A 12,184-nucleotide genomic window follows, 5' to 3' on the forward strand; every position below is an offset into this window, starting at 1 on the left:
GGACAGCAACGTTTTTAGATTCTTGCTCAACCCTTTTGCACCATAACTTTTTAAAACTGAATGAAATGATTTTCGTTGATGCTCATGCTCTAAAGTCTAAATGAATATAAAACATTTCCTGATAATAAGTTGGATCTATAGAGGTTTCCTTGTCCAATGCCTGAATATAAACCGCATTTATGACCAAAGTTTTTATAATCAAGACCTGAGACGCAAAAATCAATCCTTGCTCTGAGATGTTTGACTGACCTCTCATACTCAGTGTCGATCTTTCCCCCACCATTTGTAATTGAGGGAGATCAAAAGTCGAGAGTCTCCCGCAGGAAGTGCAGCCGTGGGCTGTTCTCACTGTAGAACTGACTGTACCAGCGCCTGTGCTTCAGGATGGCCGAATCCTCCTTTACCAGGAGAGGCTTAGAGATGAACTTCTTATTGTTCCAGATCATTACATCTCGCTCAAACTGGACAGAAGCAGAAAAGTTTGACATAATATGAGCACACTATTAATATAGTTATTTTGAGATTGGAATCCAATTAATAATGAATATTATAATTAATGCAAATCAAGTTTGACATAAAATGCTACAAATAAAGTTGCTCACAGTAGAGCCCAAATCTCCATCAGGAGGCATGCTCTAATAATAATAATAATACTAATACACTCTGATGAAGTAATGTAAAATTGCATGTGTGTCTCGCTCTCTCGCTTTGTTTATATTTGTGTGTGTCAGTACTTAAAATATAAAATAAAAAGTGTGAAACTGTGAACCAATGTAGCATATATTATATAGGGTATAGGCTATATTGTATCGCTAGATTGAGATATTCAGCATAAATATCGAGGTATGTAATGTTGTCCATATGCAGCCCTAGCACAAGCACATGTGCAGCCCCCTCCGATACTTAGCAATTAAGGTTTTTCTTGGGTGAAACCCTGCATAGTAGTGATCAGCCTTTAGACTGTATTGTGGACATTCATACTGTTGTCCTGTACACTGTTAAGTCTATTAAAATGGTCTTATCTTGTGTTCATGTGTTTATCTATTGATTATGCTCTTTCTTTCTTTTGCATGATTTGTGTTTTATTTTCACCCCTCTCCCTCAAAAGGCCTTGACTTTTGCCAGGCCACAGTTCATTTTCTTTGGCCTATTTGAATTTCTTTTGGAGGAATCGAGGATAGTAGTAGTAGCAGTATGAAGTAGTATGTGAGATCAGCTGCACACAGACACTGCTGCAACCCGTTCTCAGTTTGTGCTTGAAAATCTTAGACCAACACATCACCTCTTGGCTGGGGCTATCATGTGCATTGTCTACTCTAAATCACACATAGCTGACACCACTGTTGGGAATTGAACCTGGATTCAATAATCAAGCCTTCCATTGTAACACATTTAATTATACCAACTAATCTTTCACAAAAATGTTAGAACTGGCTTATTATCAAGTTACAATGAAGAAGGAAAAGCGGGTATGTGTCACTGTACCTGGATACACTCTGCTTTGAGAATGAGTTTGGGCACCAGAGGAGGGATATTAGACTGGAAGAAGATGGTGTGCGACACCATTTGCAGTAGTGGCTCCACTGGAGTCACACAGTGCATTATCACCCCTCGACCCAAGAAACTATGGTCAAACAATAGAAAGACCACTCCTGGGCCAACCTATAATGTTTACAATTAGACAATGTGAAGAGTTAATTTATGAAAACATAAAGTTCATAAGTGTAAAAAAGAGTAGTTAAAGAACTACTGTATTTGATACAGTAGGTATATAGTATATACTGTCCATTGTATGTGTTCTCTCCTGGGGGAGTGACACCCCTTTTGTTGTACCATATCAATATTAGTCTGGCCAACACCGACTGCCTGATACAGTGTCAGTGAGCTGTACCACTGGTAGCCTGAGGCTCAATTCATTTTCCAATAATAATAATCGCTCAATCACAGAACACATATTTCACATCAGTTTTCATATTTGAATGCACAGTGCCCCTCGCCTGCCAAACAATTATCTACATCCTAATTAGAGATACATTAAAAACAAACAGGCTAAATTAATACTTCATCACATGTATTTGTTTGCCTGTTGAAGTGACTCATGCCAACACGTTTTGCAATTGAAAAAAATAAATAACAAATTGGTATACGACAATTACGGATGAACGGACAAATTACGGGATGTAAACACTACACTACACACTCCAAAACCAAAAGTGACTGTAATCACCCTCTGCAAATGAATGAGCCAACAAAACTTGTATGTGCTAATGATGAAATTGAACTAGGGGTTCCACAGCCAGATAAACCAAGATCAAATTAGCCTTTCCTGAAGTTCAGCTCAGACAACTTTTTTTTCTCTGATTTGTAATTAGATTCAAGCATTTAAAATGAATAACATTCATATAGATGTTGAAAAGAATATAGAGCTGTTTGTGTTTATCTATATGACTATAGGACAATCCTTTGAACCAAAGTAGATGACTCTCTGGTTGCTGGCGTATCATTAAAAAGATGTTTAATAAATAGTCTACATTGTATTTGATTATTCAGCACTCTATTGTTTTTGCTATACTGTACCTGTCTAGCCACTACATCAACATCCAGCAGAGACAGGTGCCGTCCAAACATAGTAACAGTATGCTTCAGCAGCATCTGAGAACAATGCCCATTGGGTGCTGATTCTGGCTGCCATTGAACCTGGGAAACAAACACACGCACGCACGCACGCACGCACGCACGCACACACACACACACACACATACACACACACACACACACACACACACACACACACACTTGAAGTGTAACAACATTGGTGGTTCTTGACTTAATACATAACATCCCAAGAGGAGACTTACTTTCCAGTGGTGTCGCCAGATCTTGCTGCTGGTGTAGCGTATATCCACTCCACTCAAAATACCTGGTGCATGTAAATGAGTCAGATGGTGCAGATCTGCTGCATTCTCAGGAATTTCCTAATGAGGAGTGGGGGAGTGATATGTCGTAAAAGTCACCGTCTATTGTTTGGTATCATTCATAGATCATTTTTTCCCAAGTGCTTCGGGTGGTGGCTCATGTAGGATTGTGTTCCTATCCTTTTTTTATTTTTGCGACCATAATTTCATGATGGAAACACACACCTCAATGTGGGCATTGATGTAGTGTTCAGTTCTTCCCCGGTAGACCCATTCTCCTCGTGTGATCTGTTCCTGTTCTGGAATGGTCCACGATGGCTTCTGTCCATCACAGTGGAACCAAACCAGAATCAGTCCATTCACCTCACAGCTGTGCCAGCGCTGGACCTTGGCAAACTCTGGTACTGAAAGACAAAGGCAATAACTTCAGCCACCAAGTACAGTCATTTTCCTGCCTTCTTGGTGAGACAGATTAGTTGCAGGAGATACATACTGGCAACCATTACCATTACACACTCAGTGCTACTATTGTATTGTATAACACTTATGAAAGTATTGTATAACACTTGTGAAAAATGATGAAACCATATAAATTATATCTGCATCGAACATGTCACTCAATTATTTATAAATCTGGCGTCAGCCTGATGGACCTTGCTGGAAAAGGAGTTTGTCGTGTCAAACATGGACGAAACACCTCCACCAAACATGGTTGCTTTTTTGTGACGTACACCTGCTTCACTGTCAGGAAATCCCAGTGGGACTACGAATTTGTTCACATTCACAAAAGCTTCATTCACACTATTATTGTTTTCATCAAATTAATGTGTTGAACATTTCACCTGCACTGAGCCAATGCTGTATCATAACTCCAAGTTAGCTACAATACTTCAGTCAGGTGGGTATGTGATACTATCAGTGCAAAGAATCACCTTAATTTCATACCTTTCTCTGCATAAGGGATCTTTACACACTTTCCATCCTCGCCTCGAAACTGCCAACCATGGAATGGGCACTCTAGACAGCTCCCCACCACTCTTCCCCCCACAGCCAGATTGGCACCCAAGTGAGGGCAGTAGGCATCCACCACATAGGCCTTCCCATTCTCACCACGAAACACTGCAACTTGCTCACCTGGTTGGAAAAACAACTTGTGTAAAGATGCAATCTGTAAGATTTTAATTACACGTTGAGTTACTCTACTGCTTATATATTTAAAAGATCTGTGTGCTCTAGTAGTGTTTTTGTCCAGGTTAGTCCCTTTAAGTTAGCCAAAGAGTCTTTTTGATTTATTTCACTTACTGTGATTAGGATTTACCAGGTTGATTTTTCCTATTTGCTTGCCATCATTCAGTGATGAAGTAATAGGATATACATTCAAAATTTCAAATAAATAAATATAACTCAAATGTCGGCTTCTTTTTGCCCAAATCCCAACCAGATCAGATACTTAGATTTAAGCAACATTAAAGATGATTTGCTTACTCATCTTTTATAGAGAGGTCTACCTACATTAGTTCTGCACTGTATACACTTCTTTATTATTTATATCTATAAATAATAAAATATTATATCTGCTGTTATTCTAATAAAATCTATTTCAAGGAACTCACAATCAGTGAGAGCAGATTCCCTCCTTGGGTATCATATTCTATGCTATCGGAGACCAAAATGTCTGAACACAGCGAATAGAAATAAACCAAGAACACATTCACCAGTGTGGCAGTACACTTGTGGTTTAACTGAAGCTCAAGAGTTGTTCTCTGGTATTTTCAGATTTAGAATTGGCACCAAGCCAAAGCATTTGAAATTTCAAAGTTAAATATAAAGGTTCACACTCATTTTCAAGCAAGGCAAGGCTATGAGTATTAGGCTACAATAGACATTTGTCACCATGACATTCACATTCAAACAAAAATATGTTGTTTAGCGATTAGATGAACAATGGTGATTCTGCATTTACAGATGAGACGTTTCCAAGCAACCAAACTGTCGTTGTGGAAACTTTGCAACATGATATGGTCTTATCAAATTCTAGAATGCATCAACAAACATACTTTTTGGTGCACACACAATTGTCCACTACTGACACCTTTTCCTTGCTAATATAGAACAATACATGAAAACCAAAACCACTGGCAAAATTAACAACTTTCAACCTGCCATCACTAATTTGGTCGTCATAATAGGCAGCAATTATATAATAATAATAATAATAATAATAAAGACGATTTACAAGTTCACGGTAGACCAATTATTTGTCATATAGTATATTGGGCTAAGTGGTTAAAGCTGTTTAAAGAAAGAAAAATATGATGAAATTAATTTGTTGACTGCTTTATCACAGTAGTATAAGCTTAATTGATCAATCCACAAAAATATATATATTAACCACATTTCTATATATCCTATAGTAGCCTAATTAGATCTGACTTTGAATAATGCAACAGTAGCCTATACCATATGAATTTAGCATTTTGGGATAGATAAGAAGAAAGAGTTTGAACTTCTGGTGGAGTTGACTTATCGTTTAACAGTTTCCCTAATGGCTACCCGTGTAGCCTATTGTATGTTGGAATCTTGCACCAAGTGGGCCGGGGTAACACAGGTGCACGGTGCAGATACAGTCATCATCACTGTCCCGGGACACATAGGCATATAGGCTGTGCATGGGAACTCAGCACTCTAGCTGGCTACTTTACAGATGTGATAGATCGGTATTCGGTAGCAGGGCATCGATTCGATGAACAACTAACAACTAATGTTAATTGGCACATGACACAATAATGTTACTGTAATACGCACATGCCGCATAAAATAATGACATTAGTGCTCTTTTTTTCGTGACAGAACGTTTTTGATTTTGATGCGACTCAGTCATACCTAAAACAGACACACTTTTGACACCGCCACGTTCAAGCATGTGTGAATCCATCACTCGATACCAGCCATTCGGGTAGACGGGCGGCAGTTCACCAGTTTTTCGTCTACGACGCACTTCGTTTGCAGCTTGAGCGCGGGATCGACCATCCTCAGCAACATACATATCCAACATCATCCGGCGCTTTCAGCAGCTCCAGAGGACATAACAGCAGTCTGTATAGACAGCTTACGACAAGGAGAGACATGCCGGCGATTATGCAAACCACAGCGCGTAGCGGAGCCCCAATCAGCCCCGTTTTTCTCCAGATCTGGTACCCATTGCTTATGGGGTCCAGTGGATCCCCCACCTGCATGATGATTATGGCACATGCATATCCCATGCATATCCCAATGATGACAGCTAGATTCCCACTACACATGTTGGGGTCGTCCATGTCCATCCATCTGTTCACGGGGAGCTGTGGCTGGCTGTGCAGCCTGCCTGGCACTTTCCAAGTTGCGCGCCCCAGTGTATTATATAGTCCAGAATGACAGCGAGCGGGAGTCTGCGGGATTTGGCACGCAAAAAAAGATGTGCCGGCCGGTTGGCGGTTGCCAGGCATAGATATATCTATGGTTGCCAGGTGCCTAGTGCCATGCCAGATTAAATGCAACATCGGACTTCCGGTAGTGGCCTTCAAAGTAAGACAATGACCCAAGTCCCAATTTAAGTGAATAACTTTATAGTGCACACTGCACAGATATACAAATAGCCTTTATTTGCAGCCTTCTTAACTTAACTTAGCTTGTTTTTGTATTAACAGTATGCTAGCATACTCTTGGCTACTGCTAATACAAATGATAATACAATACATAATAAGTAAATCAAGATTTTATTTTTCAACGCAGAATCAGTCCATTTCCGGCAGAACTGCATATATATTTGCTTGCTCATTTGACGCTGATGCAGCTACAGTTATATGGTTCTGTGCGCCTTGTCCATTTACAACATTTTCCCGCTAGATGTCGCCTGTGGGCGACAGTTCATCGTAAGCGCAGGCCAAAGCCAACCCAAAGCACTTCCAAAAGTTAGGCTACTGTCTGCGACTGTCAACATTGTGTAAGGTATAATAATACCTATATGTATTCTGTATGGTATGTCATTTTGTAATGATAATTGAAAAGGAAACGCTCATGTGTTTGCCTGCATCAGCATGACAACTGTGCATAGGCCAAAACAACGTGGTGCTGTTTATTACGCACGCAGGCGTGCGTAATATAATTGGATTGTGCTGCGCATAGTGGCAAGTCTCACGTCTTCAGATTCCCAGTCCGCAGAAAGAAGCTCGCTCGTTAGTGTCTGCGATGAACGCGCGTGCTGGAACAGGGGTGTTTGTTCTGTCCTTGATGCCCATTCCCATCTCCTATATATTCAATTCCCTCATTTACAGCAACAGGTAAAGTGCAAACAAGTAACTGCTGTAGCTATGTGCGCGTCGTCAGGGCATGAGAACTTAAGATCAATGGATTTGGTCACTTAAGAATGATTAACATTGTGTTTTTGTCCTTATAGCACCGAAGCAGTTTTCTTTGCTGGGTGTACAACAGTTCTTACCCTAGCAATTTCAGCCCGTTTTTTGATCAAAAAGGTCCCTGAAGATCCACTCTTCTATGGTATGCCTACAGTTCAAACTGTAATAAAGAACTCTCTTTATGCAAAAGTTTAATATTTTGATGAGGCCTATTGCTGTTTATTTTATGTAGGCTAATATAGACTTCATATTTCATATAGCTTAGTTTACTTTTCATCCAGTTCACATTGACATGTAAACACAGTAAACATGTCATGTGTATACTTTCTCCAGTGTATGCAGTCAATGCATTTATGAGTGTGGTGAATTTGATCATTGGGCTTGAACAGGACAACATCATTGATGACTTCATGACCTTTTATCTCAAGGAGGCAAGTATTGACCTTGACCTCAGTAAAGAAAATTATGTTTGTGAACATATTAATGTCCACAAAGTGATGTTGTCTGTTTTTCAGGCAGAACCTCATATAAAGACAGCTCATGGACACATGATGTCCTACTGGGATGGTTGTGTACACTATCTTGTATATCTTCTCATGGTTGCTGCAATTACTTGGGGGTAGGTTAAGTATATTAAATAGGCCTGAAACTATCGATTATCGTCTTAGCGATTATTATGTTGACTTTTTACATTCATTGCATAACCAAGAAGTGGGGGTTTGGATATCTTTTTAGTGTATTAATGAATCAACATGAAAATAATTCACTAAACCTATTTGTCTGATTTCTACTTTGCCGAACAGCAGTGTCATGCAAAAATATAATAGCCTATAATAATATAGGAGTTACTGTAAAGACTCAGGATTTTACAATAGGTGTGTTACGATTTTACAGAGATAGCTACAGAGCCATCGGACTCTACTGGGTGGGATCCTTTCTCATGCATGTTATAGTCTACATTCTTGGAAATGCTGTGGGTGAGTAGTACACACTAAAAGTCTGTCTGTTACACCCTCAACCCCATATGTTTCCACCAGCAATAATGAAGCCCCGAACAAGTCAGTACTGCAGACCTTTTTGTAAAAGTTTGAGTCGAGTGACTTAAAACAGTCATATATTTACAATTGAACACAACACACTGTCATGATCTGCTCTTCACAGGGAAGTATGGAATTCGTCTTAGTCCTCTCTTCCATCTCCATGCTCTCTATGTGTTGGTGTCTGTCTGGGCCTGCTTCCGCGTCTTTAGCCAGCCTTCTGCGTGGGATGTTTCGTTTCTGGTAAGAACCACTCTGGCTGCAAGCCAACCAACCGTATTGATTGAATTACATATAGCTAACGGTTTCATATTGCAGGATGTTAGGTATTTTCAGCCTATGATGAGACATCATGGTTTGATTAACAACATGCTGATGTTGCTCATTCAGAACATCCAGGAGGCCCAGAAGAAAAGCTTAGCACAAAGGCCTCTGGATGTCCTATTTATCATCTACCTCATACCTGCTCTTGCTTTCTGCATCTTCAGAGGCCTGGTGAGTTTAACCACATTGTTCACCAAGCTAGCATACTGACTTAACATACTGAAATAGAATAATCACTTTACGTAGAGAACCATACATCTCATTAGTGTGTTTTAGGCTGTGCTGGACTGTCCCAGTGAATGGTGTCAACAGTACATACTACAATATGAGCCGTACTTGAAGGACCCTTCAGCGTATCCCAGAATACAGGTACAAAATAAGTGGCGGTTTCCTTACTTGCAGAAGAACATTGTAATATTCATTATGATAATGTTTTACATTTCTTTGTAGCTATGGATTAATGTGCGGATCTAAAACAGATCAAGCAACAATGTTTATATTTGTCAGATGCTGGTGAACATGCTGTACTCTGGGCCATACTATATCATCACTCTATATGGACTGTTGGTCCCAGGATGTGTGTGGATGCCAGACCTCACCCTGGTACATTCTGGGGCACTGGCCCACGTAAGTGCCATCAATGGGAACTTATACTGTATGTATTGAAGATAAAGAGGATAGTCACTGGTTCAGGTTCTCACAGCACTTACTTCTTCTACAGGAAGTCAATAGTATACTGTTACTTTAGAAAAATATTCCTTAAAAAGATAAAATAAATAAATAAATAAATAATATCTATCTATCTATCTATCTATATATATATATATATATGGATGGCTTATACTGTTGTGCAGAAACCCCCTCCAATTATACTTTTCAAAACAGCAGCTGTTCTCCTTTGTAATTAATTGCAGTAGCTAGGACAAAATAACTGGGGGTCTATATGAACACATGCACAGCAGCAGGGTTGGGTTGTTGACATCCAAGCCAAAGAAATTATGTTCTGAACACAGAGGGAACCAATCAGATCGCAACAATACAGGCTGGTGTGTCAGTCATCAGGAACAAAAGCAGTTGCTAACGTAAGACAAGTAGGAACGTGGTACTCACGTCAGCTGTTTAGCCAAACTATAAATAGAGAAACTGGTACTTGATCTGCTTGAAGCTGGACGGATCACATCATTTTTGTTTAGTAATGCTCTATTATTTGGAGGAGGCAGTCAGATACAAATACAAATTGTTGGACACCATTAACAAACATACATTCTTCACAATAGGAACAACCAAGTGACATGTTAACTGAATATAATAATGTATAAAGATCTGTTATAGTTAACCGATTAAACCCTCTAGACTTGGTAAACTGGAGCTGAGTTGGCTCTGTACTTGCTCTTAGCCTCGCATCACCAGACATTCCACAGCGGAGGAAAGCCTGGTATTCGTTCCAAACTGGCCAGTGTGATCCGGTCTAGGCCACCCCTCGCTACGAGTTGAAATAAAAGATAGATATACCAAACAAATGATTCCTATGAGCTAAACTACACGTAGGCCCTAAAAAGATGATGCCCTTGATCGCGGGGAATTATTTTGGGTGATGCTTGGTTCCGGCTTGGCAGCGTTAATTTTGTTTAGATATTTAGTCGACTAGTCTAACACTAAACTATTTCAGATGACTAAATATGACATCACTAAACGAAATGGTGTCATTCAGACTAAATCAGAATTCGCTGTTATTTCCACTCCTGACCAGATCAGAAACCCGAAAATGGTATTGATCCCAGGCTACTTTTTAGCAAATATCTTTGCCAAAAATACAAAAATACCTTGCGAGCATTAAGATCGGCTATTTTTTGGCTAATGTTCCCCCCATAATATAGATGCTTCAAGTGGTCAAAAACTGGGAAGGTGTCATTACTGTCATTTGTCTCTTTCTCCCCCATATCTCGTTCTTTCCTCTCCTACTCTCACTTCATAGGCTCAGTTCTCTCATATCGGAGCATCAATGCATACTCGAACACCGTTCTCCTACAGAGTGCCTGCTGACAGCCAGACAGTGTTCCTGCTGCTCAACCTCCTGTATGCTCTGGTTCCTCAGGCTCTGTGCTACCGCTGTGTCACCAGACCAGCCTTCTTCCTAAGGCCCACCTCCCCTGACAAAAAGGACTGAATGAAAGTATAAATAAATTAGAACTGGGCAATTAAACGAACATATTTGTATATTAATTATATAGTTATTTAGAGCCAATAGCGGATTTAATTTTGCTCATGTAGGTTAATCTAATAATTGAGAAATAGATTACAAAACATTGTTTTTTCTCATCAACGAATTTGCATGAATAATTCTAATAAATTGTTCAACTAAATTGATTAGTCTTATTAACCACTTAACCCTGTATTATACTTCATTGTGCAATGATGGAATACAAAAATTCACCAATCCAAAAATAGCATAAATAGCCATCTACTATTTTCATTATTTTTGAGCAGTGGCACACTGTCTATGCCCAGCAATGTGTCTGTCTGTCCGTCTGTCCAGGGGCGCGTTCGGAAATAGTGCATTGAGCGCACTGTGCAATGCAAACTAATAGGCGAGTGCGCTCCGGTGCGGTATTTCCGAACTGGCCCCATATGTCCGCCTGAAAGGCAACAACTGTGCTTGGCTCCAAGGCACTCCAGGCACCACACACACTAATACACACAGTATTATCACACATTCACTATGTAACTATAACACACAGTAACTATAACAATAAAAGTATACTGTACACACAGAGACTTGGTGCATTTATAGATAGACAGACATGAAAATATTTCCACCTCTAACAATAAAATGACAAATCCGTCAGCAATCTCTTTACTCTCTAGTTAACATATTCCTTTATACAGTGGTTCTCAAAGTGAGGAACCCCCCCCCCCCCCCCCCCCCCCAAGGACACCCATGGGGTCCCCAGCAAAAGTAGTTAATATAGTATCACTATCATTTTAACCACTTTAAAAGATCTACGGTACACATTTTAGAAAAAATTATCATACATTTTTTAACATAAATCTTTTCTTCTGGGGTTCCCTGGCACAAAAGCATTTGAGAACTACTGCTTTAACCCATTCAGGCCTGACGTCGAAATTAAAAAAAAAACTTTTCTAAATCATGACAATTTTCGGAAAGATTTGAGGCACATTTTAACGATTTTTCAAAAATAGCAGACCTACAAGTTCATAGCGCGCCACTCGGTGGCGCGCTATGAGCTTGTAGATCTGCTATTTTTCAATAGCTAAATTATAACAATGTTTAAAACACCAAAAGGGGTTCCCGCCCCAAAATGGGTTAATGGTTAATGTGGTTAAACGCTAACGTGACATGGATGCGTTCCAGGTCTCAATGGATTAACAGAATACAGTATGGAATAAAGCTCTCTTTTCAACATGACGTGCATCTATCTTACACCGTACCAGAAATACCATTCAGAATAATTCCATAATACCATTTCAATAATACGATTACCGTTACCATGCT

At 39.7% G+C, this 12,184-nt stretch overlaps 2 protein-coding genes across 2 annotated transcripts; one reads left to right on the plus strand and one right to left on the minus strand.

Moving 5' to 3' along the window:
- Nucleotides 1–299: 299 nt before the first annotated feature.
- On the minus strand, nt 300–6,232 carry LOC306919799 (cholesterol 7-desaturase nvd-like; the record flags this gene model as incomplete). The annotated part of the gene is given in 8 exon segments (XM_079496349.1): nt 300–461; nt 1,486–1,662; nt 2,578–2,697; nt 2,859–2,975; nt 3,141–3,319; nt 3,861–4,049; nt 5,799–5,955; nt 5,957–6,232. Coding segments are annotated over 8 exon segments (1,377 nt in total).
- A 910-nt stretch (nt 6,233–7,142) lies between these two features.
- LOC306919800 (transmembrane 6 superfamily member 1-like) lies at nt 7,143–10,837 on the plus strand (the record flags this gene model as incomplete). The annotated part of the gene is made up of 10 exons (XM_079496350.1): nt 7,143–7,234; nt 7,351–7,451; nt 7,643–7,744; nt 7,829–7,928; nt 8,204–8,286; nt 8,471–8,589; nt 8,737–8,841; nt 8,947–9,039; nt 9,178–9,297; nt 10,646–10,837. The coding sequence occupies 10 exons, from the start codon at nt 7,143–7,145 to the stop codon at nt 10,835–10,837; spliced, it is 1,107 nt and encodes a 368-aa protein (XP_079352476.1).
- Nucleotides 10,838–12,184: the final 1,347 nt, after the last annotated feature.

Source organism: Electrona antarctica (assembly GCF_951216825.1).
Source record: "Electrona antarctica genome assembly, chromosome: 3".
Lineage (NCBI taxonomy): Eukaryota > Metazoa > Chordata > Actinopteri > Myctophiformes > Myctophidae > Electrona > Electrona antarctica.